General features: G+C 43.8%; 1 protein-coding gene across 6 annotated transcripts in view; it reads right to left on the reverse strand.

Annotated features, from left to right (window-relative positions):
* PHLDB2 (pleckstrin homology like domain family B member 2) overlaps window positions 1-23,719 on the reverse strand; it is a 64,543-nt gene extending 40,824 nt beyond the window's left edge. For all 6 annotated transcript variants that reach the window (XM_066175004.1, XM_066174980.1, XM_066175008.1 and 3 more), the window contains exons 1-4: window positions 23,639-23,719; window positions 14,451-14,560; window positions 9,801-11,149; window positions 667-1,050 (exon numbers count right to left, since the gene is read on the reverse strand). In XM_066175004.1, the coding sequence (XP_066031101.1) occupies window positions 667-1,050; window positions 9,801-11,149; window positions 14,451-14,499 (1,782 nt within the window). In that variant the 5' untranslated portion in view covers window positions 14,500-14,560; window positions 23,639-23,719. The remainder of the gene's footprint in view (window positions 1-666; window positions 1,051-9,800; window positions 11,150-14,450; window positions 14,561-23,638) is intronic.
* Between the last annotated feature and the right edge of the window lie 2,349 nt (window positions 23,720-26,068).

Consider the following 26,068-nt stretch of genomic DNA (forward strand, 5'->3'; position numbering starts at 1 on the left):
GGAATGTTGTTAGCTCCTTTATTAAAGGACAACTTCCTTTCAGTAATGGATCAGCAGTGAGAAGCACACAGGAAAGGAGGTGCAGCTTATTAAAGGCAGCAGTTGGGTTGGAGGGGCAGGAGTCTTGTTGCTGCCACTGCAACATCCCCAAGAGATAACAACTGAGCTGGCAAGTGGCTCAAGTCCAACTCAAGGAAAGGAGACCGGACAGATAATTCAGCTCAGGTAACTCCTCTTCACCTCCCATGTGAGTGTGAGAAAACATACTCCTCTTACAAGAGCCTCAGGCTGGGAGAAAACAATAGAGTATCCCTTCCCTCCTGCATCTCAGCAGTTCTGGAAACCTTCTTTATTTAAGTAGCTGTAATTGTTCAAGCAAATCCCTCTCCCTTGGAAGATCTTAAAACTCTTCCTGAACAGTATATCCCACTAAAAAAACCCCCAACTTCCAGTACCATTAGCTTCCACAAGATCTGGAATAATCACTTGCTGGCTACTACATTTTGCTGGCCATATTTTCTGCATCTCATGGCTTATTAAGCTGTATGAGTTCTGAGATTAATTCTCATACCTAAGACAGCCTGACTGTGGCCCCCACCAGGACAGCCAACTCCTAGAGGAGGATTTCAAGCCTGGATTACCCTGTCCCCTGCTACAAAGCATTACCTTTGGTGTGATGCTTAGGTAGGATGACTCTGTGGCGTCCTTCAGGAAGCTGGGAGCAGCAAAAGGCAGGGGCTTGGCGCTGTCACTGAAGGGCTCCTCAGCCCTCAGCCCCCGCGAGGGCAGGTAGGCAGCAGGGCCGCGGCTGTGGCTGCTCAGCTCCGAGAAATCTGAGTCGCTTGCAGATGACTTCAAGTGGCTCCTGAACCTTGTTTCCAGATTCATCTGGGAGTCTTCGAACACGGAATCCTCATCAGAGAGCTGAAGTTTTTCAAGTTCCTTATTAATTTTTTGAACATCAGCAACTGTAGTAGCTGCAGCAGGGTCGCTGTCAGGTTTGGAGATTTCTGCACACAGATTGAGGATTGTCTCAAGCCGCTGTCGTTCCTAGTTCAGAGAAAGATAATAGCACTGAATGTCACATGTGAGCTAAAGTAAAGATGAAGTTTAAAAAAGTTTTCTGGGCTTTTTTGTTTTGTTTGGGTTGGGGTTTTGTTCGTTTGTTGCTTTGGGTTTGGTTTTTTGTTTTAGAGCGAAGGATTAAAGTCCATGTGAAGTCCATCTACCACTTAGAGATAATAAACTGTAATAAATAAATTACAGTGCAAGATGAAAAATCAAAATTAATGTTAAAGAAGATTTTAAGAATATTAACTCTTTCTACATTGGAAAGATAAATACGTTTTAGGACATTTTATTTAACTAGCTATTCATTTCTGTGAAATGTACTTTTAAATTTTTTATTGAGGTTTTTTGTCTATACCCCATTTGTATGTACATATGTCCAGTGATCTCACTACGTAAATCACTAATTGTTCCACTTCACACTTACGCTATATTCCTACCAAGCTGCAAAATATTGTACGGATTTTCCATGAACTCACCCATCCCTGACTTTTTTAGATTTTCCATTTTGTTAACTGTGATTCCTCCTTTTGAGAGAATTAGTCCACACTTTGAAAAACACAGTTTTAAGAGCATTAACAGAAAAAAGAGGCATCACATCTAAAATATATCTGTCAAATGCACAGAAGTGGAGGAAATCTTTATTTACCAGTTTACTCAAATTCCCTATGGATTCATACCAACATTTCAAACTTGAGACTCAGAGTAGCTGTGCCATTTTGACTTGATATGCTTCAAGTTGTGATAAACATTGAATTTCTGAAAGATTTCTAGATCTCTATGATACCTTTTATCAGCTGTTAGCAAGCTATATTTGTTTTATTTTACTGTATGCATAGTTTCTCATAACTTCTATTTCAGATGGATTTTTTATACCTTTTCATTTTTAAGAGGTAATGCATTTATGTAATTTCATGTTACTTTCATTAAAGAAGAAATAGAAAAAAATTGCTTACCATACGTCTATTTAAAATTTTGCTGGAAAAAAGACCATTGTGAGAGTTCCAAGCTTGGCATTAATACCTGCACTAATGATCTGAATTCTGACTGCTAGGAAATCCATCTACAGTAGTATTTAAAAAGAAAGCCAAAAAAGCAGTGTCCTCAGCCTCCCTCCCCAGGAACCACTACAGACATACCTGCTTTCCCAGCTCTACCTGGCATTACATTTGCCAAGAGGATTTGCACAGTAGCTACTTCTGCCAGCCCCAACACTTCCTATGCCCAAGAGCAAGTGATAAGGATCAAGCAGAACAGGGCAGGCAATGCCGTGCCTCAGCTTTCCCTGCAGCAAGCCATTGCACTGTATGAAAATTTAACAGTGGTTACACACACCCAGAGTTTTATACAGCTACTGAGAGATTACCTGGCTGTACACACCACACATGCACATCACCCACAATTAAGAGCTCTGAGCTGGAGAACCTGTCTGAACCCACCCCTTTCCAAGCAGTACCCAAACAAGAGAGCGCTGCGAGAGAGCAATTTTGCCTTTGTGTGGCTTATTCCCAGGTTCCCACTGCAGGTTTCCTCGGAATCCTCCTGTAATGAGATGAGCCGCTGAAATAATGGAGCCCGGGGCAGCAACTGCAAACTTCTATTTTCCACAAAATAGGTCCAGCATATTCTCAAACATCCTTCAAGCCCAAATGGTCGACATAATTATAACTCTCCAAAGCTGCTATCCTCCCTCTTACTAAGTGTTTTGGCCAGGCAACCCAATTCCTAAAGCCCTGTGCAAGCGCTGGCTGGGACAGCCGGTAATTACGCAGCTCTCCCTGCTGTGACAGCATCGTGCCTGTCGTAATGGTTATAGATGGGAAGCATGGACACCAGGACACCAGGTCCCATCCCTCCTGCAACAACAGGCTCTATCGAGTTACCTCATGCCAAGCTTCCATCCCTTGGGCAATAATAGGAAACGGCAAATTTCAAAGCAGGGCCACTGCTCATTCCAGCCTAAATGCTCAGGTGAGGGGCTCTTGGCTGAGAACCGGCCCTTTGCTGAGCAGTCAGGGGAAAAAGGGATCCTTTCTTTCCCCTGTCAAGTCTCAGTTGCTCAGAAAAAGCTTAAAAATTGCAGGAAAACCAGTCTTCAAAAAATTCCTGATGGGCTTTCAGACACATTACAGAAATACTGATATTTCTCACTTCTATTTTGACATGTGCTGAGAGGCTTATGGACAGGAAGCTCTGTGGTTATTTTATACACACTATTCTCATCATTTCATTTCAGCCAGCTCATTCCAGCTCCAGCGCACCTGCATGTAGCTGTTTCCAGAATGAATTTCTCAGTGAAGAAGGAAGCTAGGAAAGCACCCGTGCAATGAAGAACACAGAACAAGTAGCACATGGAAAATCCAGTCAATAATTTTGCACGAGATACCACCCAAGTTATTTGTGAGACTTAACAAAGCAGAGGGAAAAAAAAAAGGTATGTCAGAAGCAGGAAATGGATTTAAAATTGTCTCTGGTGGGAGGGGTGGATGTTGAGTCCAGCCTTGTAAACTGGTCAGTGTGTTTCCCCATAAAATGTCCTTTCTAACAGATTCAAACACGTTTGTGTATTTTCTGTAATTCTCTTCTCCACTACGAAAAAGGGCAATAGGTCTTGTGCAGTTTCTGCCTGAGGAGCTTCACTACTCCTGGCTTTGAGAAAGCTACGCATCACCTATGGCTGGCTGCAAATTTAAGTGCTGAAGGATAAGAGTGGGAAAAGGAGATAATAATCCTCTCCTGCTATTCATTATCAATGACATTAAGAGACATCCCTGGTACACTGTAAAAACATTTCCAAAATAGCAGAGATAAATATTCCACTTTTTTAACAGCAACCATGTCATGATTCCTTGATTTGTTCATCTGCCACATATCACATTTATGAATTTTACAAATGTGTAAAAGTGCTGCTATATCTGGATATCAAGGCAAGCCTTGGTTAATCAACTGTGGCAAACAGGAAGCTTTTCAGGTAAGTGCCATTAGGAACTGGATAACCTCAAATTTCATTAAAAATACACATGCAGTCTATCCCTTGTAACAAAGACTAACATGAATTATGGCTAGTCCATGCAGCCAGATTCCCTTTGCCTGAAGAAAGCTTTTCAGCTGCCAAAGAACAGTGTTTTCCTACTGTTGCTGAGACAGACAAACCACTACCTTCTCAGCAAAAGCTGGGAACATCAGCCAGTCAAAAAGGATGGGGGGAAAGAGGCAGAGAGACTGGGAAAGAGAGCTGCAGAAAACCCCCAGGCTTTCTTTCTTACAAGCACATTCACTACCTCATGGACGAGAGGCTGGAGAAAGCTTTCTCCTTTCTTTCCTACATTTCTAAGGAGCTTACTTCAGTGATAAACTTGAACTGGGACTGAGAAAAGTTCACCAAGTGTACTTTTCCCTTTCCTCCAGTTTGCACCAGTTTCTCACTCCAGATTAGTTTGTTTTCTCATCGCCAGTCCTTGTTTTGCTATAGTTAGTGCTTCAGCTCTGAAGTTACCACCAGCAGCACAGCTTTCAGAAGCAGCACCTGTGTTTCATGCCCCTCTCTCAGCGGCAGCTCTGACAGCAGAGACACCCGCACAGAGAAGCAGCATGCAGAGGCCCAGGTCACAGCAGAGAAGCAGGTGTGCCTCCTCCTTTCCTTCCCAGAGCAGGCACAGGAAAAACACACAGGTAAAAGCAGGAGAGAGCAGCGGCACACAGTAGAGACAGCCTGCAGGGAGGAGCTGAGCAGATGGTTTCCTGAGAATTAGCTCTCTGCTCCTGAGAGAATGCCACTGGCTGCCAAAATAACAGTGTTGTTCAGCCCTTCTGTCCCCATAGTACCTATGCAGATGCCCCTTTTCAAACCACACTGAGGGCAGGAGCCTGAAGATCAGAGTTCCAGAGAAGTGCTTAAGTTCTGTAAATGAGAACAGGTCTCCTGTCATTGATTTCTTCCTGGATCGTGGTGTTAATTTGCATAATATATACAGTTGCAAAAATTAAGTGTATGTAATCCAGATTTTGGCTTATTAAAGACCCCACAGAAATGTATTACAGCACAACTGAAACTGAATGTTCCAGGAAAGTTATGGAGTCATCAATATTAGTTATATTCTGTAGGAGGTTTTATCCTATTATACAGCACTTTCAATTGCAAAACTAAATGATATTAAGTAGCTATTCTGTGACACCATAGAGACTGTCAAATACTAGTGGTGGGAAAAATTACCTTGAAGCTAGCCTTTCTCTACTTGGTTGGGGATTCTTTAAGAACTAATCACTTACAGTTTTACATACAGCTTGGCTACTTTATGCTTAAAAGGGTCTATAGAAAGACACAGTGCCAATATAAATTTATTTAACATATATATGAGGATTTCCACAAACTCTATGAGGATTTAAAAAACTCTATTAACCATGATTTTAAAGCAGTACCATCCTAAAAACTCCAAAATAGTTTCATTTCATTTTCCCTTCACATAAGCACATCTCACTAAATTGCAAGGCATCAGTGCAAGCCAGGAAGAGATATTCTGCATTATTCCCTACTTCTAAATAAACTAACGAAATTCAGTGCTCTTCTGACTGTGACAAAGTGGACTGTGGAATAAGCCCCTTGAATTTTATTACTGCTCATTCAGGCACTGATAAATTGAAACCTTTCCCAGTACAATCCTGGATCTAGTAAAATTTCATTAACAATGTTTATGTATATTTACAGATCCCTACAGACAGCTGGCCAATGGAAGGCATCCCAAACCTACTGCACATCTAATTTTTAGGTACCTACCACCATCTAGAGGAAATACACTGCACTGCCTAAAAACCAGCACTGAAAACTTCAGTGCTATTTAAACAAGCAGACATCAAAGAAAACAGATGGCCCTTAATATCTACCCAACTATGTAGCCTGTGCAGTTCCACTCCCAACCACCCCATCGGCTGAAAAAAAAAAAAAAAAAAAAGAGCCCCTCTTAGTTCCAGCAGCTGCCACTACTGGGTTTTCATCTTAGACAGGGGAAAAAAAAAAAAAAAAAAAAGTGAGATTTCCTCTTTAAATAATAATTTTAAAAAAAAGACTAACTGAATCACACTGAACATTATTAGATCACAGCATTAACCTTCTCCCTTGTTTATAAGGCTCCAGGGCTAGTGTCAGCAATAGCTGCTCCAGCTTCTACTTGTGTACAGCTGGTATGACCATCCCCATGCCAGGATGCGATGTCCAGTCAGCTGGGCTGCAGAGGAAGCAGCAGCAGGTCGCGACCCTGCTGCACGTGTCAGGAGCAGCCTGTGCTGCCCCACCCGCTCCCACTGCCCACCAGCCCCCAGCACCAGCGCCACAGGGATGGCAGGAAGGAGAATGACAGCTCCCCCTGCTCCTCAAGCCACAAAGGAACAGACTGGCAAAGCAGAAGTGGCACCAGTCTTCAGCTAATTTATGTGATCCCAACCACAGACATCAGATCTAAAGAAACAGATATGGAAAAACACCAAATCTTACACAAGTACATTTGTGTCTTTTGTATTTGGTGCACAGGAACAAATTAAAACTTGGACTTTTAAATAATTAAAGAAAAAAAACCTAACTTGCATATTTTTACTATTTTTTTTTTTTTTTTTTTTTTTAAATCTCTGGTTATCTCTTTGGGAAATGACAGCAGATCATTTGTTTTCATACGCAGGCTGCAGCAGCAGCAGCTCTAAACGCAAACTTCCAGAGGTGCCTCTGACACTTTAAAGCAAACTAAACACAAGTAAATCTCATAGAATAATTTATGAGAAAAGAAAAAGTAAACAAGTGTAAGTAAACAGAAGAGTTCAAGGGCAGATACCAGGTCAGATTGCAATGAGTGCATGGATTTTACTACCAAAAGAAGTCCAGAAGTGAATATCAGCTATCAAATAAAACACTTTCAAGCCACTCTGTGCCAGCAGAATAGCTACAGGGACAGTTCTGGTGCAAAGAAAGATACTCTCCACTTCTTATCTGGGCCACAGGGCAGTCTAGTTTTCTAAAAAAGGGTGTTATTTTTCTGATGGACTTATTTGAGTATTCCTACACTGTTCTTCTCCCTACCGTGCTTCAAAAACCCAGTATGGAAAATCATGACACTAGTGCACAGAGAGATTACATTTCCCCTACCATTTACCTTCCAGCTCATCAGCCTGTGCTTTTACACAGAACAGAAAGCTCAGAGAAAACAGTTTTGATATCCATGACTGCTTCGTTAGTTGGGGTTTTTTATTCACATCTTCCCCAACCCCATAAAAAAGAGAGACATGAGCAGACATGGATTCTTTGCCCATGTCAGTACACAAGGGCAAACTTTCTTTGAAAGCTCTGGTCGGATATATCAAGACTCTGTTTGGACAGATCCTTGACTATCACTTGGACAGGGATCCACACAGAAGGACAAAATAAAGTAACACCAGAACAGGACAAGCCCTAATGTACAAAGAACTGATGTGTGGATTTATTAATATATATCTTCCTACTTCTCAGAGGTCTAGAAACCTGCTTATAGCATTTTTCAGACTCTCAAACCATTGGAATGAAGCACTGTCCTGATATTTCACTCCCCCACCAGACAGCTCTAGCAAATGGAGAATGGAGCAGGTATGGAGCAGTATCTTGAGGATAAGATGAGCTCAAGCAGGAAGAAAATCCTCCATGTTCAAATTATATACAACACACAAAACATCATCTTGTTTTCAAAAGTTTTGAGAAAACAAATTCAAGTAAGCAAATTCTCTCTTTGAAGAATTGGGACTTGAAGGAAGTGTTGTTGAGCAAGAGGAAATATCGAGGAGCAGGAATGTAGCCAATTCATCCAAACATAAGACCATAACGATTATAAGCATCACTGAATACTGAAACAACCCAGTAACAAATAATAAAAATTGCATCACTACAAATAATAATTAAAACAACAACAAAAAAGAAGGCTGTTCTCTTTGAAATACAAATACGTTGCTTTTATGACTGATTATCTCAGGTTTTACAGCGTGACTGCTTGCAAAACCTTTTGATAAGAAGCAAAGAAGAAATCACCACTGCACACACAACACACCAGGACTAGGAGATTACTGAAAGGAGCAGAGGAATGGTAGGAAAAAGGCAGCAAGTAGAGGCAGAAACAACATTTCTTCTGATGTTTCCCAAAATCTTTGTCCTAAGTCACCCAGCAATTTCACTCACAGCTGGTCCTTCTTGCCCTGGGGAGCCCAGTCCCTGCTCCTGAGAAGCTGCAGCTTCAAGGGGATCCAGCAGAGGTTTTGGGGAGCAAAGCAGGACAGAAGTGGACTTGCCCTGACACTCATGGAGTTGGGAGGGGGCAGTGCCTGCCCCCCTCTCACACCTGAGCCTTGACACTACAGCCTTTGAGCAGGCAAAGACTAACTTTTTCACATCTGGCAAACAACAGCGTGCACCTTATAAATGACAGTGATCAGTGGAATGGGGGGGAAAGGCAGACTCCAGTCTGTGTAACAGGCCCCTCACGACCTTGCATGAAGGACACAGGTGAGATCGGGAGGGGGGAAGACATCTCACTGGGTTACAATTCTTTAGCATGAACCTGCTCACTTGTACGGTTCAACACGGGAACTGTGGCCCTGCACAGGCACCAAGTCATTGCTATAGGTCGTTGACAGGCATCCTCTGCTCCCACACTCCCACTACCCCTGCATCGATCCTCCTCATGGCTTTTTACCCCCAGCCTGCCAAGAAAGTAAATTTTCCTGCAGCTTTGCTGTCTGTATGCACACTAGACAGGTTTAAGAGTATCCTATTGCCATTTTGCTCAAATTCGTAAGATGTGAATTAAGGCACCCAAATGTAAAGTTGATGTCTCAAATTTAAGACTCAGGAACACCAACTGGCCCATCTAATGACCTCTGTTTCTATGTGGATGCTAAAATATGAATGCATGTTACTAGAGTCAGAGATTCCCAAAGCCACTTTGAAAACCCTTTGGAAGAATTATGTGTTATGTGTTCTTCCAGAGACAGTTTCAATACAAAACTGTTTCAAACATCTCGGGGTTCTGAAGACCTTTTTATTTTCCCGACCCACAAACTGTTGCAGTAATACATAAATTACATTTTACTACCTAGATAATCCCAAGCTGAGGCAGTATGCACTGCTTTATACTGACTGAGACAAAGAGAGAAATTGTCCTCTGCTACTCTCCATCTTGGGAGGGGGAGAAGCAAGGAGGCCTCTATTTTAATGAACATGCTTAGAAGGAAAAAATGTAAACTGAGCAGAAAAAGCCCTGATGATGGCTGTTTAGTCCACATCAATGTATACCTGACTCTGCAGCACACAAAGCTGAGCAGTTTATAGCAGAATCTCTTTTTCTTTGCCCACTTATCACAAAACAGTGGCATCATCTAAAACAAAGAGTCCCACAGGATCCCTGAAGTGTAATTTGTGGGTTTTATGTACGCAGACATTTTAACACAGCCCCCAGGATAACTGAACATAATTTACATGTGTATTTAAATGTGGGTTCCCACATTTCTTCAGGGTGGCTGAATGGTACTGTCTATCCAAGCAGCATGCTTTGAAAGCATCAGCTCCATGGACTGTGATAATAAACAAAGTATCTGGAGCAGGCTGCATTTGAATTTCAAAACAGAGCAGCTTATTCTTTGCTGTATCTTCCTGATGGCTAGACCTGGGAGGGGTGTTTTGCAAATGCTAAATATCAGAGATAGCTAAGAGGAAGAGAAAGAATTACCAGCCGTTCCATCTCCTGCTCCCGAAGTCGCTCCTCCCTCTGCCTCCTGTGATAGTCCATGAGGTCTTCCCTTCCTGAAATAGAGCTGATGCTGTTCTTCCGCTCTCGCATGGACGTCTGCAGAGAATTTGGCGTCTGTCTGTAACTTTCCAGATCTGGGTCATCAAGTTCCACAGAACTGCTGGAAAGGTTTCTTCGGACAGAGAATGACCTGTCAAAATCCACTGGGGAGAAAGAACTACTGGGACTTGTTCCTGGGAGTCCAAGTCTATCAAAATCATCAGGGAGATATGGGGAAGAAGGCGCTAAAAGCATTTTTTTAGCAATACGAGGGCTTGCAGGAACACTAAGAGTTGAACTGACATAGGGATTACTCCCAGAGACAGAGTTTACACGTGGTGAAATCCCTGAGATGCAAGAAGAAAAATTCAGGTAATTATCAGCATCAAAAGCATTCTGAGGTAGATCTTTTTCTCCAAGTTTTTTCCTTTTACTGTTACCCAGAGAGCTTCTGGGGGGCAAACTTAATGGCACCAGCTGGTTTTCTGTTGATTTATAAAGTCTGGGTAGAGAACGACTGTACATTCCCATATGACTTAGAGATCCACCAGAGTATTTCCTAGGCCGTGAACCCAGAGTTTCCATCATCCCATCCTTGTACTTAACTGGCTTTATGTGAAGGGCCAGACTGTTTTCAGCATTCATTCTCCTGCCTTGCTTTGGGCTAGAAGGCACGCTGGCTGCCCCAGAATTGCTACCAGGTGAAAGCATTACCTCGTTCCCCGAGCTTCCACTCCACATAGTCAGTAGAGAGCCTGAGATCTTCTTTGAATCCAGCATTCCTGGGAAGTAGATGTTGTCATAAGATTTATTTCTCTGACTGTACTTTGAGTAGTGAAACTTATCCATGTGCCCAAGGGATTTTTCATTTTCTCTGCTGGCATGAATGTCAAAATCTGTCCTTCCTGAACTATACCCGCTGAGGGATGGAGACATACCTGATATAGACCCCAAATGCTTTACAGAGATGCTTTTATCTGGAAGATATGGGCTTTCACAGGGGAACTGCTTGCCTCCTTGAATTTTATTAATAGAGTGTGTATTTTTAACACTGGTGGAAGGATTAGGTTTAATTGGCATAGGCTGTGAAAGGGTTAAATAAGAGCCAGCATAGTCCCCATTTGTTTTAAATTTAAGAGTTGACGAATATTTCTTCGTGTTGAGGTTTTCCATAATATCCTGGAGACCATTTTCAAGGGAATTCGCCACAGAACCCTTTCCCAAACTAGCATTTTGTAATTCCATCTGTTTTTGTGAGTGGCTATAGTCAGCCATAATCTTACTGGAATCTGTAAAGAAGACAAAACAAGAAAAAAATTTAGCAAGTGTGTAGCCTTTTGCATGTGCATGCCAGCAAAATAACATGAACACTTTTTGCTATAATTACTGTGCTTGTAGTAAATGTGTCTCAGATCACTAAGCAAAGGAGAAGATGCACAATTTTCCCATCTGTTTCTCGAAAAGATGGGAGACTGAAAAAGAAGGGGTAGAGGCAAAAAACCATACCAAAATCAGCAACACAATTGGAAAGAGGCTAGACTTTCTCTGCTGCCCTATCCATTGCAGGATCCTGTATCTCAGCCTTTATGGTCCTGAGCCCCTTCAGATATCCATGAAGTAAGGAAGAATTATTGGCCTGATGTTTTACAGCTGAGGAACTGAGGCACAGGGAGAATATGCAACGCAGACAGGAGAGTAAAGAATCCAGCTCAGGTCTCCCAGGGCTAAAGACATAAGATACTGCTCTGGATCACCTCTTCCTTTAATCTGTGCAGCTAGTGCATCTGAGCCCCAATACACTAGTGAGCTCGATTTAAACCTCAGTAGGAGTTTGTCACCTTTCTTTGTGGATGGTCCTGCAAAGCTTAATAGGAAGATGCAAAACCAAGGCACATTTTTCAAGATATTTCAGCTCATTGCTTTAAAAAAACAAGGCTGTAACTACATCTGCAAGGAGCACTTTGGTTAAAAGATAACCTTAAGGGAGCAGAATGCTAGGCTGCATGACTTCATTCAAAACACCAAAACCCCATGAGTACTAAAAATACTGCTGGGGGGAAGGTTACAGATCCTAATGATTTTTCAGAAATCTAATTTATACTCAGGAAGAGAGCACAGACCAAAAAAGCCTTTGCTTTGTTGGATGTTGTTGTTCATCAATGTATCAAACTCTAGCATACAGTTCTGAGCTCCACTTTTCCAAAAGCGAAGAAAGGAGTTCAGCTCCTGACCATGCCAGTTACTGCAGGAGATTATCAGGACCCCCAGCAGGCTTACACTTAGACCTCAGCTGATGCAGAAATGACACCATTAACATTTACAGCAGCTCCTGGGCTGTGCTAGTCTAAACTTAAAACTAATAAAGCATTCCTGAGTGTCAGTTACAGCAGTGCCAGCAAGTGCTGTTTCTGAAAATAAGGGTCAAATCTGGGATCTACTCTTGGCTCAGTCACATTTCACCTGTGACTTCAGCTTCCTCATGAGAAACTGAATTTCAGCTTGTCACTTGGTGGGAAAATCTAATGTGTAAAGTGCCCTGAATGTCCTTGGAGGCAATACTTTAGTCCAAGTACCCCTTCAATCATATGAACCAAGAGACAAGAGTGTGGGATTCCTGCCTGCCACCAGAGCTCACATGACCTGGTTTCATTGAGAATCACTAGGTTCAGATCTTGTGGAAGGTGGCGATGCATTCTTCACAGGGGTTCTGGTTTCTGGGACCTTCCTTGCTGACAAGGCAAAACACCAGGGAATTCACCCCTGTTCAGGGCATCAGCAGTCCTCTGCTGCCCCGGCTACCCCTGCACAGCCCAGGCATGCAACAACAGGATCTCCTGGGTTATTAGGGAAAAAAGCTGGAAGTTTGAGAACAAAGGTAACCATCATTACTAATGGAACTGAATAGGCAGAAGATAAAAGGAGCCAGCATTAGGGAACACAAACACAAAAATCAAAGTAAAATACAACATCCCTTCTTGACCATAGTGGACCTGGTTAAGTAGTTGTTAATTACAAGCTCTGGTAGTCAACAAAAGCATTAAGTTGCACCTTCAAAACTAAAAGTCAAGTCTACCACTACACAGAATTTAATATTTTTATGCTGGCCCTAATTATGGGATTTATATTATATTTATATTTATTTATCATACACTTACTATGACGATACAACTATCTATGCTGCCTTTGAACCAGTGAGTTTACAGGGTTCTCCATCACACCATCACCAGTTTGAGCAGAGTAACTGCAGTTTCTTATATTGTGATATTTTACTTGAAATTTTTTAGCTATTTTCATAAATTTTGATAACAGCAATGAAGAAGTTCAAATGAACAAAAGGATAAATGTGGCCAAATTCAAAAGAACTCTTGTCAGGACAAGAAAACGTCATCTGGATAAATCAAACATTCATCATATTAGTGGTGTTTCAAGGAAAAGGAATAAGATGTAGAAGTTATTTAAGAGCCCAGATGTAAAGCACAATGTACATGCATTTTATACTGAACCTTTCATTGTAAAACTGACCCTAATTTCTATCTCAGTCTCTCTTTCTCCTCCCCTCTTCCAAATCTCTCTTTAAACTGAAATCTAATTTCATATGAAAATTGTACTGTCCAAACCTTAACTAACACAGCTAAGTTGAAATATTTTTGCAAAACTCTCACTGGCTCCTCTATAAATAGCTTGGCAGACATATTAATGGGACATTAATAATTGTTCATTACTCCCTTGCAACAGCAGTAGGGCACATTTAATCCTTCAAAGACTGGATGCTTTTGCCAAAAAACAAGTTAGCTCATGGAAACTTTCATGCCTGTTCACCACAGCAGTGAGGGGTTCATTGTACTTGAAATCCAAGCAAGTACAGTAAGCAAAGGTCATGATACTTTCATGTAGCCACTCCAGTTCAGCTTTTCTCTGCTGTTCCTTATGCCAGTTATTCCATGTTTTTGCTTCCAGCACCACAGTGCCCACAGTCATACAGTTAAATCCCAGTTGGACAACAGCACATGTTTAAATAAAACATAGCTGCTTCCCACCAACCAGATCTTGTTTGTTTTCTTTATTTTTAGGGTAATGTTTGAGTAGAAACTTGATGAATATGCCAGGATGTGTTACACATCCTGGCTGATGCTGTCTTAGCATGCAACTATAGAGACTGAAGATGGGAGCTTCGGCTCATGATGTGCCCTGAACCCATCCTGCATCCAGGTCAGACCCAGCATTCATGCTCAGCACAAGGGTCCTCTGTTTAGCAAAGTACTTGCTGCCTGGAGCTACAGAAGGAAATTCTTCTCTTTTTTTAAAAATTATTTTATTTTCCCTCCCTCATTCCTTTTCTTCCTTTCCCAAGTTGTTTAGCTGGGGGTCACTGATATCTGTTCCAGACAGGCATTGAAGTGATGGGGGAGGGTTGGCTGTCTGCAGCATATCCAGCTGTGGCCTTGTTCTGCCTGGTAAATGGAGTTAGACATGGAATAAGAACAGAGCACTGATCTTATCCATGTGTCAGAAGAATTAAAGGGCCAAAGTCAATTAGAAATTCTGAAATATCTTAGTGCATTACAAACAAACTTCATTTTAATTGATTACCTGATCCAACATTCTGGAAGGAGGAGAGGTTACTTCTGTTTGGCATCATATTTCTCTTCTACAGAGTGGTTAAAATGACACTAATTTGAGTGAACCAGATAAATTTTGACCTGCAAATAAAGTAAAAGAAAGGAAAAAAAAAAAGGCATTGTGTTAAGAATTGTGTTGTGGGAACATTTTTTCGAGTCCATAATATAGAACACAATTGACTTTTCTTATGGTAAAATTTCCAGAGACAACTCAAGGAGAAATATGTTAAAAGATATTTGGAAAGCACACTCCACGTTTAATATGGTGACTGTGGAAAAAAAAGAAGTACCAAACCTGTCTGCAGCTGGTTTACCTGTTTAAAAGTACATATAATTAATTTTGATAACAAGCCATTATCTATGATCCTGACTCTGTACAGGCAGTTACTAGCCACAGCTCCTGAGTTCTGTCTGCAATCCTGAGGCTTCCTTAAGAAATCACCAACAAGGTTGCACTTTGCTGCTGAAGACTTTATTTGGAAAGCCCATAGCCCACATTCACCCACGCAACACCAGCATCCTGCAATCATGAATAAACCTATGCAAAACCAGGTACGTGATCCAAAACAAAGGAAATGTTTTGGCATGCAATGATTCCTGAGTTTCCAAAGAAGCCAGACAAGGAATGCAATGGGAATCTTAAAAGTTTATTTAAGATCAAATTAAAAACTGATATAGCTACAAGAGAGACTTGGTTTAAAGGAAATGCCAAAATTGAATCCCAGCCAATAAAAAATAAAATTACACCTAAATCCAAATAGAAGACCTCTAGTGAGTTTCTCTATTAAAAGATTTATTTATTTTTTATATACATCTGTTTTTAAAAGGTTGAGAAAAAAAATTTAAAATTGCATCAAGTGACAAAATTAATGGCAACCATCTGTAGGTCCTCTGGGCTTAGCTCTGGACAAGCAAATAGAAATGTGTCAGAAAAACAAGTGAAGAATGGAGACAGATGTCTGGGGCTGTCTAGAGACAAGCCACCTATTTAATTAACTGCAGTCATCACAGCCCCAAGGTTGCAGGTCTGTGGTGCACTGACTTTCCGTGCCATGCTTTTACATGTTATTCTCCTGGGAGGACAGCCCTGGGAGAAGGGAGCTGGCTGCTGATCCTTGCAGAGGGAGGCTCCTTCTCTCTGACCTCTGGCTTCTGCCTCTCCTGCCCCCTGCAAGCTGCTCTCCCAAGGGGGGCCCAGTCCCTGTCCTTTCACTCTGTTCCCCCAGGAATCCCCCTGTGCTGGCCTCACTTTGCAATGCTTTTTCTTTCTCTGTAGAGGTCATTTCTCAGTCCTAAGGAAAGTTTTAACCCTACTGTGCACATTCTGCTCCTCACAGCAAGATGCAGCTTCCTCCAAGATCACATAATCCACTGCTCCCTGAAAATGGCACTACTCTCCAAGGAGCCAGAGAACAGGAGACCCTCCAGAGCGCTGCAGCTCCTGGAGGGACTCACCCACATGTCCACGCTCTCCAGCACAACAGGACTGAAGTTCTCCAGAGCAACTGACAGGAAAGAACCTGGGCAGCAGAGAGCTTTTCAACCCAACTCTCATCCTCAAAAGGTTATTTTATTGACATGAATCATTTGCCATCCTTTTTACCTCATTTGTCTTCCAAACCATGGACTGACCCCTTCCCTACTTCCTTCCAGCTTGTCTCAGATCCTCCAAATTCAAAGCCTCCACAGCATCCCAGGCACCCAGCTTTGCTAGAGCAGGGCTGGGGGCTGCCCCTGGACCCCTGGCACAGCTGCAGCTCCAGGAAGCTGAGCCCAGCACAAGGCGACAGTGACTCTCCCACCTGTCTGCGGACCAAACACTGAAGGATCCGGACACAAATCCAGTTAATACTGCCACGGTGTTGACACCTTGGCATATCGCTTGTGTCCTCTCTATAAAAATACTGCACTTTGTGCCCAGAGGTCCCCAGAAAAGAACCAAGATTTTAACTTTTCAGGCCACGTTCAACTTGACACAGAAAACTAGTGACACTCAACATTTCACAGTTGTCTGCAACAAAGATGTCACCGTATCATTGAACAGAAAAACAAACCACGGACAACTCTGAATTAGAAGACAGAACAAAGGGTTGGTTAAAAAGACAGGAAGATTCATTGCATTTCCCATGTCTCTAATATTACTGATTTATGGTTAAGATCAGCAAAAGCCCCATCCTTTTTATCTTGTGAGGTGACAGCTACTACTTAATCAATGTGACAAACATTAAGGAGAGCAGGGTTTCTATGAAATTAAAAATTCGATCTTTTGTTCAATTTGCTGAATACCTTGGTTTGCTAATAAACTTTTTTAAGGTTAAATATTTATATGGTTTCATTTCAGGTTTGAGAACTCATTACACATCTCCCTTCCTAGAGGATGAGAGATCAGAGAAGTGATAATTTGATTTTGAAGGGAAAAAGAACTTTTTAAAAAAACTTTCCACTGTGAGCGAAACCAAGAAACAATCAATGAATTAAAGCGCTAAAGTAACAAACAGCTCAAAATCCACAGTATATCTGCTCTCATGAAATCATATTCTTTCCAATGAGGTTATGCAGGGCCTCCAGCAAACCTGACTCTCGTTACAGATCACATGCCACGCTCTGCCTTGTCTGGAACAAAGCAAAATGATTTCATCTGGGGTTTATAAAGTCATCTGAAGTGAATGTATACAGCATTACCAATCATGTTTCATCTCTACAGTGCCCAGGCCAAATTAAGTTTTGTTTCACTAACGACCAGAAGAAACAGTGATTCACAACTCAAGCAGAGAGTCAAACAAAGGATTCCAGTTTTAAGATACTGTAACACTGGGTGGCTTTACAGTAAGAACTCCTTTCCCTTGTGCAGTGGTTTAACCCCAGATGGCAACTCAGGCCCCCCAGTTGCTTGCTAACCCCCACCCAGGATGGGGGAGAGAATTCTAAAAGAGGGAAAGCATGTATTAAATTAATGACAGTTTGATAGATAAAACAAAAGTCACGTACAAAGCAAAACAAAGTAAGGAATTAAACCCCTAGGAAAGCAGGGTTCCATCACTCTGAATGTTCAAGACCCTTCTTCCTTCTTCTCCCAGCTTCATATGCTGATTATGATGCCATAGGATGTCAGCTGTCCCAGCTGCGTCCCCTCCAAACTTCCCATGCCCCCCCAGCCTCCTCACCAGTGTGGCATAAGAAGGTGAACAGTCCTTGACTCAACAGAAACACTGCACAGCAATAACTGAAAACATCAGTGTGTTATCAACATTATTCTCACACTAAATCCAAAACACAAGGCTGTAACAGCTACCAGGAAGAAATGAACTGTACCCCTGCCCAATCCAGGATACTTTAGTGTAGGAGCCAAAAGCTGCAGCTCAGCCAAGCTGCAAGTACACTACCTGTGTACACAGCACTTCCCAGCATTTCATCCATAGATTAAGGGCAAAGTTTTCCCAGCACATAGGCTTCTCACCTCTTCTTTACTTCTGCCTGGGCTGATACCCACCTCCCTTTAGCAGAGCCTGCCCTGGCACCCACTTTGCTCTTATGTTACCAATCAAGAGGGTTGCAGTGCCTCAGGCATCGCCAAGGCGCTTCTCTGTCTGAAAATAGACAGTTTTAAACAAAACTCTCAAACTTGGTGATCCATCTTGTATGGCTTCTCTGCTCTTCATTGTTTTTTCATCTTCAGTTTCTCACTGAACATTAACAGTGGCTCCCTACAGCTCCTGGCACCTCTACTATCTCTGACATTTCTCTTCAGAAACCCCTACAGCAGTGTATTGCCACTCTTGGAAAACAGATGAAACCCCAGCTGATGGAGGGTGAAGACAAAAGCCCATCACTGGCACTGTCTGCACATCATTAGAGCTTCATTTGTTCTGCAACAAGATCTTCAAATGATTAGGGTCTGTTTCAACTATTCCAATAAAATACACACTGTTTTGGAAACAAGAAAGTCTCTTGAATTTTCACACTCTGAACAAAATTTGGTGAAATGAGTGCTGATGGCTTCAGTGTCTGAAGATTTCATTTTCCCACAGTTTAGCACGCCTACGTGCATAAACAGACTGTTCCATCACCAAGCTGATTTACCTTTGTCCTGCATAATCTGAGGACAATGAACTCACTCTTGATTAAATCAAACCTGGTTTTATTCCTGACTTACTCTGCTTATTTACAAACAAAAGTCTTGATAGGCTCAATCTAATGGCAAAGTAAAACTCACTGCAATCTACTGTTTACCTCCAAAACACACAGAAATCTACCTTTTCTCATGCTCACTGTCATATTAAAACAATATATTCACAGAAAGGCACCTGCATAATTTGGTGGAGATTCTGTACCCACGAAAGGACACCTCCTTAAGAGACAGCAAACTCATCACTGCCAAAAACTGGACAACTCAGCAAGGCTGTGATCTAAAGGTTGCCCTAAACATCTTCATTTCATCTTACTCCTCCCCCACAACATAATACACTAGACCCCAAACTACACCTGATTTCTTGCCAGCACAGCCCTGGAATCTGCACAGTCTCTCTCTTTTCAAGATATAAATCCTGCAACACATACATAGGTCCTTGCATGCAAGTGAGCATAAGGTCTGGTTACAGGCAAAGAGTGTTTTAGTTCCTAAAACTCACAGCTTGGCACCTTCAGCAACACTAAATAAATTAAAAATCAAGTATCTGTGAATCATATTTGACTTAGTCACTCCCTTGCAATCCTGCAGGCTTCCGATGTGGAAAAGGGAGTGGCAGAGGAAGTCACTCTTATGGCTTACCTCTTCCTCTGAGAAATTATCACGTTGGATATTGGAGAAGGAGGAAAAATAAAACAGTGCAACAGAAATCACGCTAAGTAACATTATCCCCCTCATAAACCACATATATTTTACTTTAATAACCCACCTGACTACTCCAAAAATTGCACTTAAATATTATATTTTTAATTACTCTTACTATTAAAACATGATTCTCTCCTATTTGATAAGGATTGATGTTGCAGGCATTGTCACATCAACTGCTCTTTCCAATAGATGGACATAATCATTTTAATCAGGTCACGAGAGCTGACAATTTTAAATGTGCATCAAAATGAAAACACTCATTACCATGTAAATACTGGAGTTGGGTGACTACAAACTGAGGGTCAAGCCATTGACATATGAGACACAAATAAAAATGCTGGGGAAAATGCTGAAGCTTTATAACTTTTGTGCCATAACAGCTACTCTTACCTGAAACTGAAACTATTACATCACTGATTCCAATGAATCTAAACTAATTCCTATGCATTTGGTAAGACAAGATACTAGGCCACCTACTCAAACAGCATTACTTTAGAAGATATCACTGCCTCCTCCTTACCTTACAGCCATACTAATCACCATTTCATCTGGAGTAGTTCACTGAGATAAGCTGAAGGAAGAAGGAGAGTTAATTCTTTTCTGCTTGAACAAAAGCCTCGGACAGGTAGAAACATACTAGAAGAGATTTCTGTAAAAACAATGAACTCCTTTCATCATGCAGAAAAACAGGGTTGAAAGAGGACAAGCCAAACTCCAGTCATAGTCATCTTTTCTATTTTGGTACCTTTCTGGTAGTTAAGCTCCAGGGTCAGTTATCTGACCCAATGACTGTATCATCTCATGACAGTAGTGACAAGCTTTCTCGTATCATTCTGACGCTATTTCATTAACTCCTTTCCTATTGAAAAGCTGAGTATGCTCAAAAGATTTGCAAACTGAAACTTAAAAGTTTCACACAGAAATGGCAAACAGAAAGCTCTGCTGGTGGGCTGTGACTGCTTAGAGATGGCAAACAGAAAGCTCTGCTGGCGGGCTGTGACTGCTTACTGTGCAGACTAAGAAAACCCAAACCAAACAACATAGCTGGTGTACAAATAAATACACTTAAATACTCTAGACCAATATAATTCTCACTCCTGAAGCCAAATAAATACAGACTTTCTTCATCTAAAATTTCAGGAAGGGGACTGAGTGCAAACCAATTATGTATCCAAATTCATATCATACACGAACAGAAATTCTGTCTGTACAAGAGCAGAAAGACCTTTTAAAGAAGTTTCTCTGTTCCTATCCTACAAGAGACAAACTTGCCCCTAGGGGACCCCTGACAAATTCAATGAGATCAGGTAGGTAATGCCCAGAAAATCTAAGCAGGTAGAAGAACTAATCAAAACAGCTTCATCCACAGTTTTTCGTTTTTCTTGGATGTCCTTACCATTTTCCTCCCATCTATTGCATTTTCCCACTCTCAGGCAACCTTTGCCCCCGATCTGTTTTCCTCTGCGCTGATTTCTTTCACTGCCACTTTGTGCCTGTCACTTCCTTCTGCTAATCAGTTCTCTCCAGTGCCCACTTATTCTGACAGCTTCTGTCTCTCCTGTTTCACTCGTCCATTTCTCCTCAATTTGTCTCCTTCCCCGGATGCTTGCCCCATATTTCCAGACATCCCCTCTAGCTCTTTAACGCTTCCTCATTTCCCAGCACTCTCAGGGCAGCAAGCATGCCCCCAGACTAAATGCTTCTCATCACACGCGCTTGGCAAACCGCACCACGGCCGTGACAGCTCGAGTGGCATCCGCCGTGGCCGCTGTGCCACCAAGCCACGGGTCTGCCTGTGCCAACATGGGGTGGCATTTATCATCAGCAGGTCCCAGGGCTGCTGTGTTCCCTCGGGCGAGGGACAGAGGTGCTACACCTGCAGTTACACCCTTTACTATAATAAAGGATGTTAAAAGAAACGGTTCACTTAAAAACTGACTCCACCTGCATGAGACCGGAGTAAGAAAAATATCCAAACTTGGTCATATTTCCACAGTTCACTCTACTGTAGCCTCTGAAGGACCTTCTTTCTGCAGGGGAAAACTCCCCTTGGATTTTTGTGTCATCTTGGATGTGCTCCACAAGTCTAAAACGAATCCTAAATGAACAACACCTGCTCAAAATACCCAGAACATAATTTTACAGCTGCTTATTTAATTCAGTGGGAAACACTGTTTGCCTTGCTGGCAGTTGCTCCACACCAGAATTAACCATTCATTTTAACAAATTAAAATGGAAATAATACACTACTTATGCAGGGAACACAGCATTAATCTCTTCATTAACAATCACCAGCACCTGCCTACTTTGATTATTTCAGCTTTTCTCTGGATCTTCAAGCAGAAAAGACAAAAAAGATCTTCCCATTTAAGCATCTTGAGTCCTTCTGATCCAACTCCAGCCTCAAGATGGATCTACAACCTTTAGCTCACCCAATATCCACTTCCTATCTAAACCCAAAATACTTCAAATTTTTCACGATGGGCTTTGTTCCTTCTCAGCAATAGTCAACTGATGCCTTTGACTACTTCCAAGGATATGGCTGATAATTGTATCTGATAAGCATAGACAGTAAAAAAATGGGGAAAAAATGACCACTCTTCCTGCCCTGGCTGATAACAAAGATTTCCATTTCCTCAGTAAAAAGAGACACACTAATGAGTGGATTTAGCATTTGTCAAAATGGAGGCAGAATAAATTGCCGGTGTAGAAAAGGAACTGTGTAAAATGAGCTATGCAGAAATGGTAGGATGCTACTTGACAACCCTAGAGGTATTTCTTTTTCTGTAACCCTCTTAGTTCAGACTACCCCTCCCCATGACAGCAAAGGTCTCTCTCCCACCTTCTGATCACTTAATCTCCTTTATTTCCTAAACTGCTTCCTTCTGCTGTGGGAAAGCAAGCCCATCCTCACCCTTTGCAACTCCATTCTATCATGCCTTACTTCCTCCCATCTCTGATCCTTTCCCATGTCAATAACATATTTTTGAGAACATTAGCCACAAGACTATAGAGAATGCAAAAACTAAAAAGTTCACTAAACATGAAAATTTGCAAAAAAGGCTGCTCTTGTGTCCCTCTTCCTCCAAAGGAGAGGGAAGGTATGGCACAGAAATAAAATATTCACCATGTTCTGACTGGCAACATGTTCACCCAGATGCCCCGAAGATGCAGACTCAGAGGATTCGGGCACGTGCGGAGTCAAGGCACAGAGACAAGATGACAGGTTGACAAGATGAGCATTTGTGGGGAAAGGAACTGGTGACAAAAGCCATGTGTGTGAGATCAAGCACTCAGTGGCAGGAGCAGAAAGCCCATCTCTTGTGTCTTTATGTAAGCGCAGAGAGTCTATTTACACTTCTGCACACGGGTAAATTCCTCAGGCAGCTTTGGGGCAGGAGAAGAAGGAGCGAGGACCGTAGTTTCCAGCCCGTTCCTCCCTTTGCTCGTCGGCAGCAGGTACCTCTCGAGAAAAGCTCTGATCTCCAAGTTGAACTCACCACCAGCGCGGGGCCCCGGGCGCCGCCGAATCCCACCCGGCTGCTGACAGGGCTACACGAGGGGGGACTTAGGAGCTCTGAATCTGTCAGGGGAGATGGAGCCCAAACCCCCGATTTCCGCAAACCGATCCGCCGTAACGCCGGGATCCTGTTGCTAAACTCCAGCGATGCCAGACGGCATCCATCGCAGGCTCAGCGCCGGGAACCCATCCCCGCCGGGCACGGCAGCCCTCGCACAGCCGCAGGAGCCTTTATAAGCCACCAGACGAACAAAGGATTGCGGACAAAGAGCCTTGTCCCACGTCTTCCCCTCCACCAGGTAGATTATTTACAATGGAAAACCAAACCAAGCAAAGCCGAGCCCCGCCGTTCCTCCCTTGCTTCCTCGGACCTCGGACGGATGTCTCCGGCGCCCCCGGGGCAGAGGCTTTGTTCGCCAGCGGGGACGCTGCAGAACCGGGGGGAGCACCCGGACAAAGAGGGAGAAGCGTCTGGCGAAAAAAGGGATAGGGAGGGAGCCCCGTCTCCTTCAGCCGCGGGGTCCCTGCCGAGCCAGGCGCAAGGGGAGACCCCACCGCCCCCACCCGTCAGACGTGAGAAGGGACCGGAGGCGGGGGAGTGGATGGGAGTGGTGGCCCAAACTCCCTTAAAAGTAGCCCAAAAAACGGGGACGGTTGCGAGCAGCTGAGCCGCCGTCAGCCCAGGCTCTGCGTGCCCGAGGGGGACCCTCTATCCCATCCCCGCGGGGCCCCGCCGCCTCTTCCCATCCTTGCGGCCCGGGAGGGCTTCACTCGCCCCACGGGACGGCGCTTTCCCCGCACTCACCGCCGCCTCCCGCCGCCGCTCCCCGCGCATCCCGGTCCCCGCCGCCCGCCCGGCTGCAGGAGCGCCGCCGCTCCCGGGAGCCGCCCCCCGCCGCAGCGCCCGCCCCCCGGCGGGGCCGGGGCACCCCCGCGGGCTGAATGGTTCGCTCCTCTTAGGCCGGGGTCGCGGGAGCGGGGCGGGCAAAGGGCAGCCGGGATGGCGGGGAAGGGACGGAGCAGGGGTGGACGGGCGAGCACCGGGAAACGGGCACAGGGATATCCCCGGAGGGGCGGCCATGGAGCTCTTCACGATCCATAAATATGAGTCGCCAGGCAATTTCCTGCCCGCGAGATTAGCTGAGCAAACAGGGCGGCGCTGGAAGGGCGCGGGCCCCATTTTCCGTGCCTAGGGCTGGGGTGCGCTTTACCTGCGCCCGCCCTCCACCTCATCCTCCTGATCCTCTTCCTTATCCCCGGGGAAGCCGCGTTTCAGAGGGGGCTGTCCTGCGCCCCCCGATCCCGGAGCGGAGCCGGGTTGCCTCCGTTCCCTGGTTGGGGCGCCCCTGCCCTCAGCCAGCCCGGGGTCACACCGTGCTGTTGCCTCTGCCTGAGGTGTCCTGTAATTCACGATTTTCTCTTACCTGAGAAAAATACACCCATGAAAGTACGTGTGTAATACATAGATTCCCTCGTGTGTATACACACGCGGGGCTCCCAAAACACCCCCGTCCAGTCCCCATGCATCACCGAAGGATGCAGCTGCCACTACCAGCATTTTGCTGTTCCCAAAGCAGGGAACGGGCTGGCGAGCCCGGCTGGCCCTTGCTGGAGGGGGTTTTCACACCAAAGCAATGCTACAAACCAGCACCAGCTCGGCAAAGCGGGTTTGCCAGAGCAGCGCGTCTCGCCATCCGCGTTTGGAGATGCCACCCCGGACCCTTCAGGAGTCCTGGCTCAGGAGGCTGCTCAGTGACAGAGGCAGCGAGGCCACCGGCTGGGTTGGAGCTGTTACAAGGGGAAAAGGAAGGGGACAAAGCCTCCGGGGAGGGGTCGTCCCTCGCCCGGGATCACTAGGTGCTGGCAGCCCAGGGCGCATAACCAAGCTTCGCTTTCCGAGCGTCTGTGCAGTGTCAGGCTTGGTAAGGAAAACCCGGCGCTGAGAGATGCGAGCCAGCCGAGAGGACTCAGGGCAGCGAGCCAGAGTATCCCGCACAGCGATCTTGTTTCGTGCTGTGTGGGCTCGTCACTCTACCTTTCCCCATTTGTTTCCCAGAGAGGAAATTCGGGAGTAGCAGCACTTAACCTGTTGTGCAGGGGTCCTGCGGGATGGGTCAAAGCTCAGCCAGCGTTCGGCCAGGTAAAACCACTGCCACGAGGAAACGGGGTTTGCTGTCGTACACTTCCTGCCTCACATATTCCAGGGGATATTTTACTTGGCTAGAACCGTAACTTTATTACAATATAAACTTTGTAATAACTCTTTAATACCTGGAATCTGTATAGTGACACCCACAATACTAGAGAATATTAAAACAAAGCACCCTTGACTGTCCTGGTGTCTATTCTAGTTTACTATAAAAAGACAAGCTTTGAGACAAATTACCCTAAAAGGCCAGAACCTAGATGGTCTCTTCTGTGATGCCTCCACAAACATCCCAGTGTTTCATTTTCCACTAGCACTGAACCTGTTTTGTTTTCTGAGCAAGCAAGGAGAATTACACTCACTTAAAAAAATAAAGGCATATACGTGTAATAAATGCAGAGTTAAGGACATGTTCACAGTTGGTAGAACTGAAAATTACTTTTAATTCTGCCACCGCCAGAACCAATAGCAGCCAGCTTTCCCTTTACCTCACATGATCTTCCTTTTCCTTTTAAGTGGGAAAAACTGTAAGTAAAGTCTGCAAAAATCTCCCGAGGGAACGTGAAGCCTAGGAGTATGGAAAGCTGCAACTTTGCTCTTGCGGTCAAACTGTTGCTCTGAAGGACCTGTGATATGTTGGCTGAAATGTTCCTTCACTTAGGTCCTACCCAGTAGGTGGGGAGGCAGCAAAGCTGGGTAAGGCAGACCATATGTTTCCCCTGATACCTGTATACTGGGAAACTTTGTCTAAATCAGTGTCATCTGTTTGTTTTCAGCAAAAGAAATAAAAATACAGAATAGGACTTATTTCTAAAATAATAATAATAAGTACTTAAAACCAGCTGTAGCTGAAGCTCTAAAATAACTCAGTAAGTTGTAATGTTTAACAGGCAAGAGTCTGGCAATATAAAACAATAACAAAACCCCCCTGTCTTACATTTTATGAGTAGGAAATACTTAAAAATTAGGAAACAAGTGACCCTACATAAACTAAAGAACCGAAAACTCTTGTTGGAGCAAAAAAAGCAATGCTACTATTAAAAAAAGAAGTCGGGAAAAAGTATATGGAAATATGCACAACAGCTACAA

The sequence above is a fragment of the Chamaea fasciata genome, unplaced genomic scaffold (assembly GCF_029207755.1).
Source record: "Chamaea fasciata isolate MVZ Bird 193981 ecotype frontalis unplaced genomic scaffold, bChaFas1.0.hap1 SCAF_2, whole genome shotgun sequence".
Lineage (NCBI taxonomy): Eukaryota > Metazoa > Chordata > Aves > Passeriformes > Sylviidae > Chamaea > Chamaea fasciata.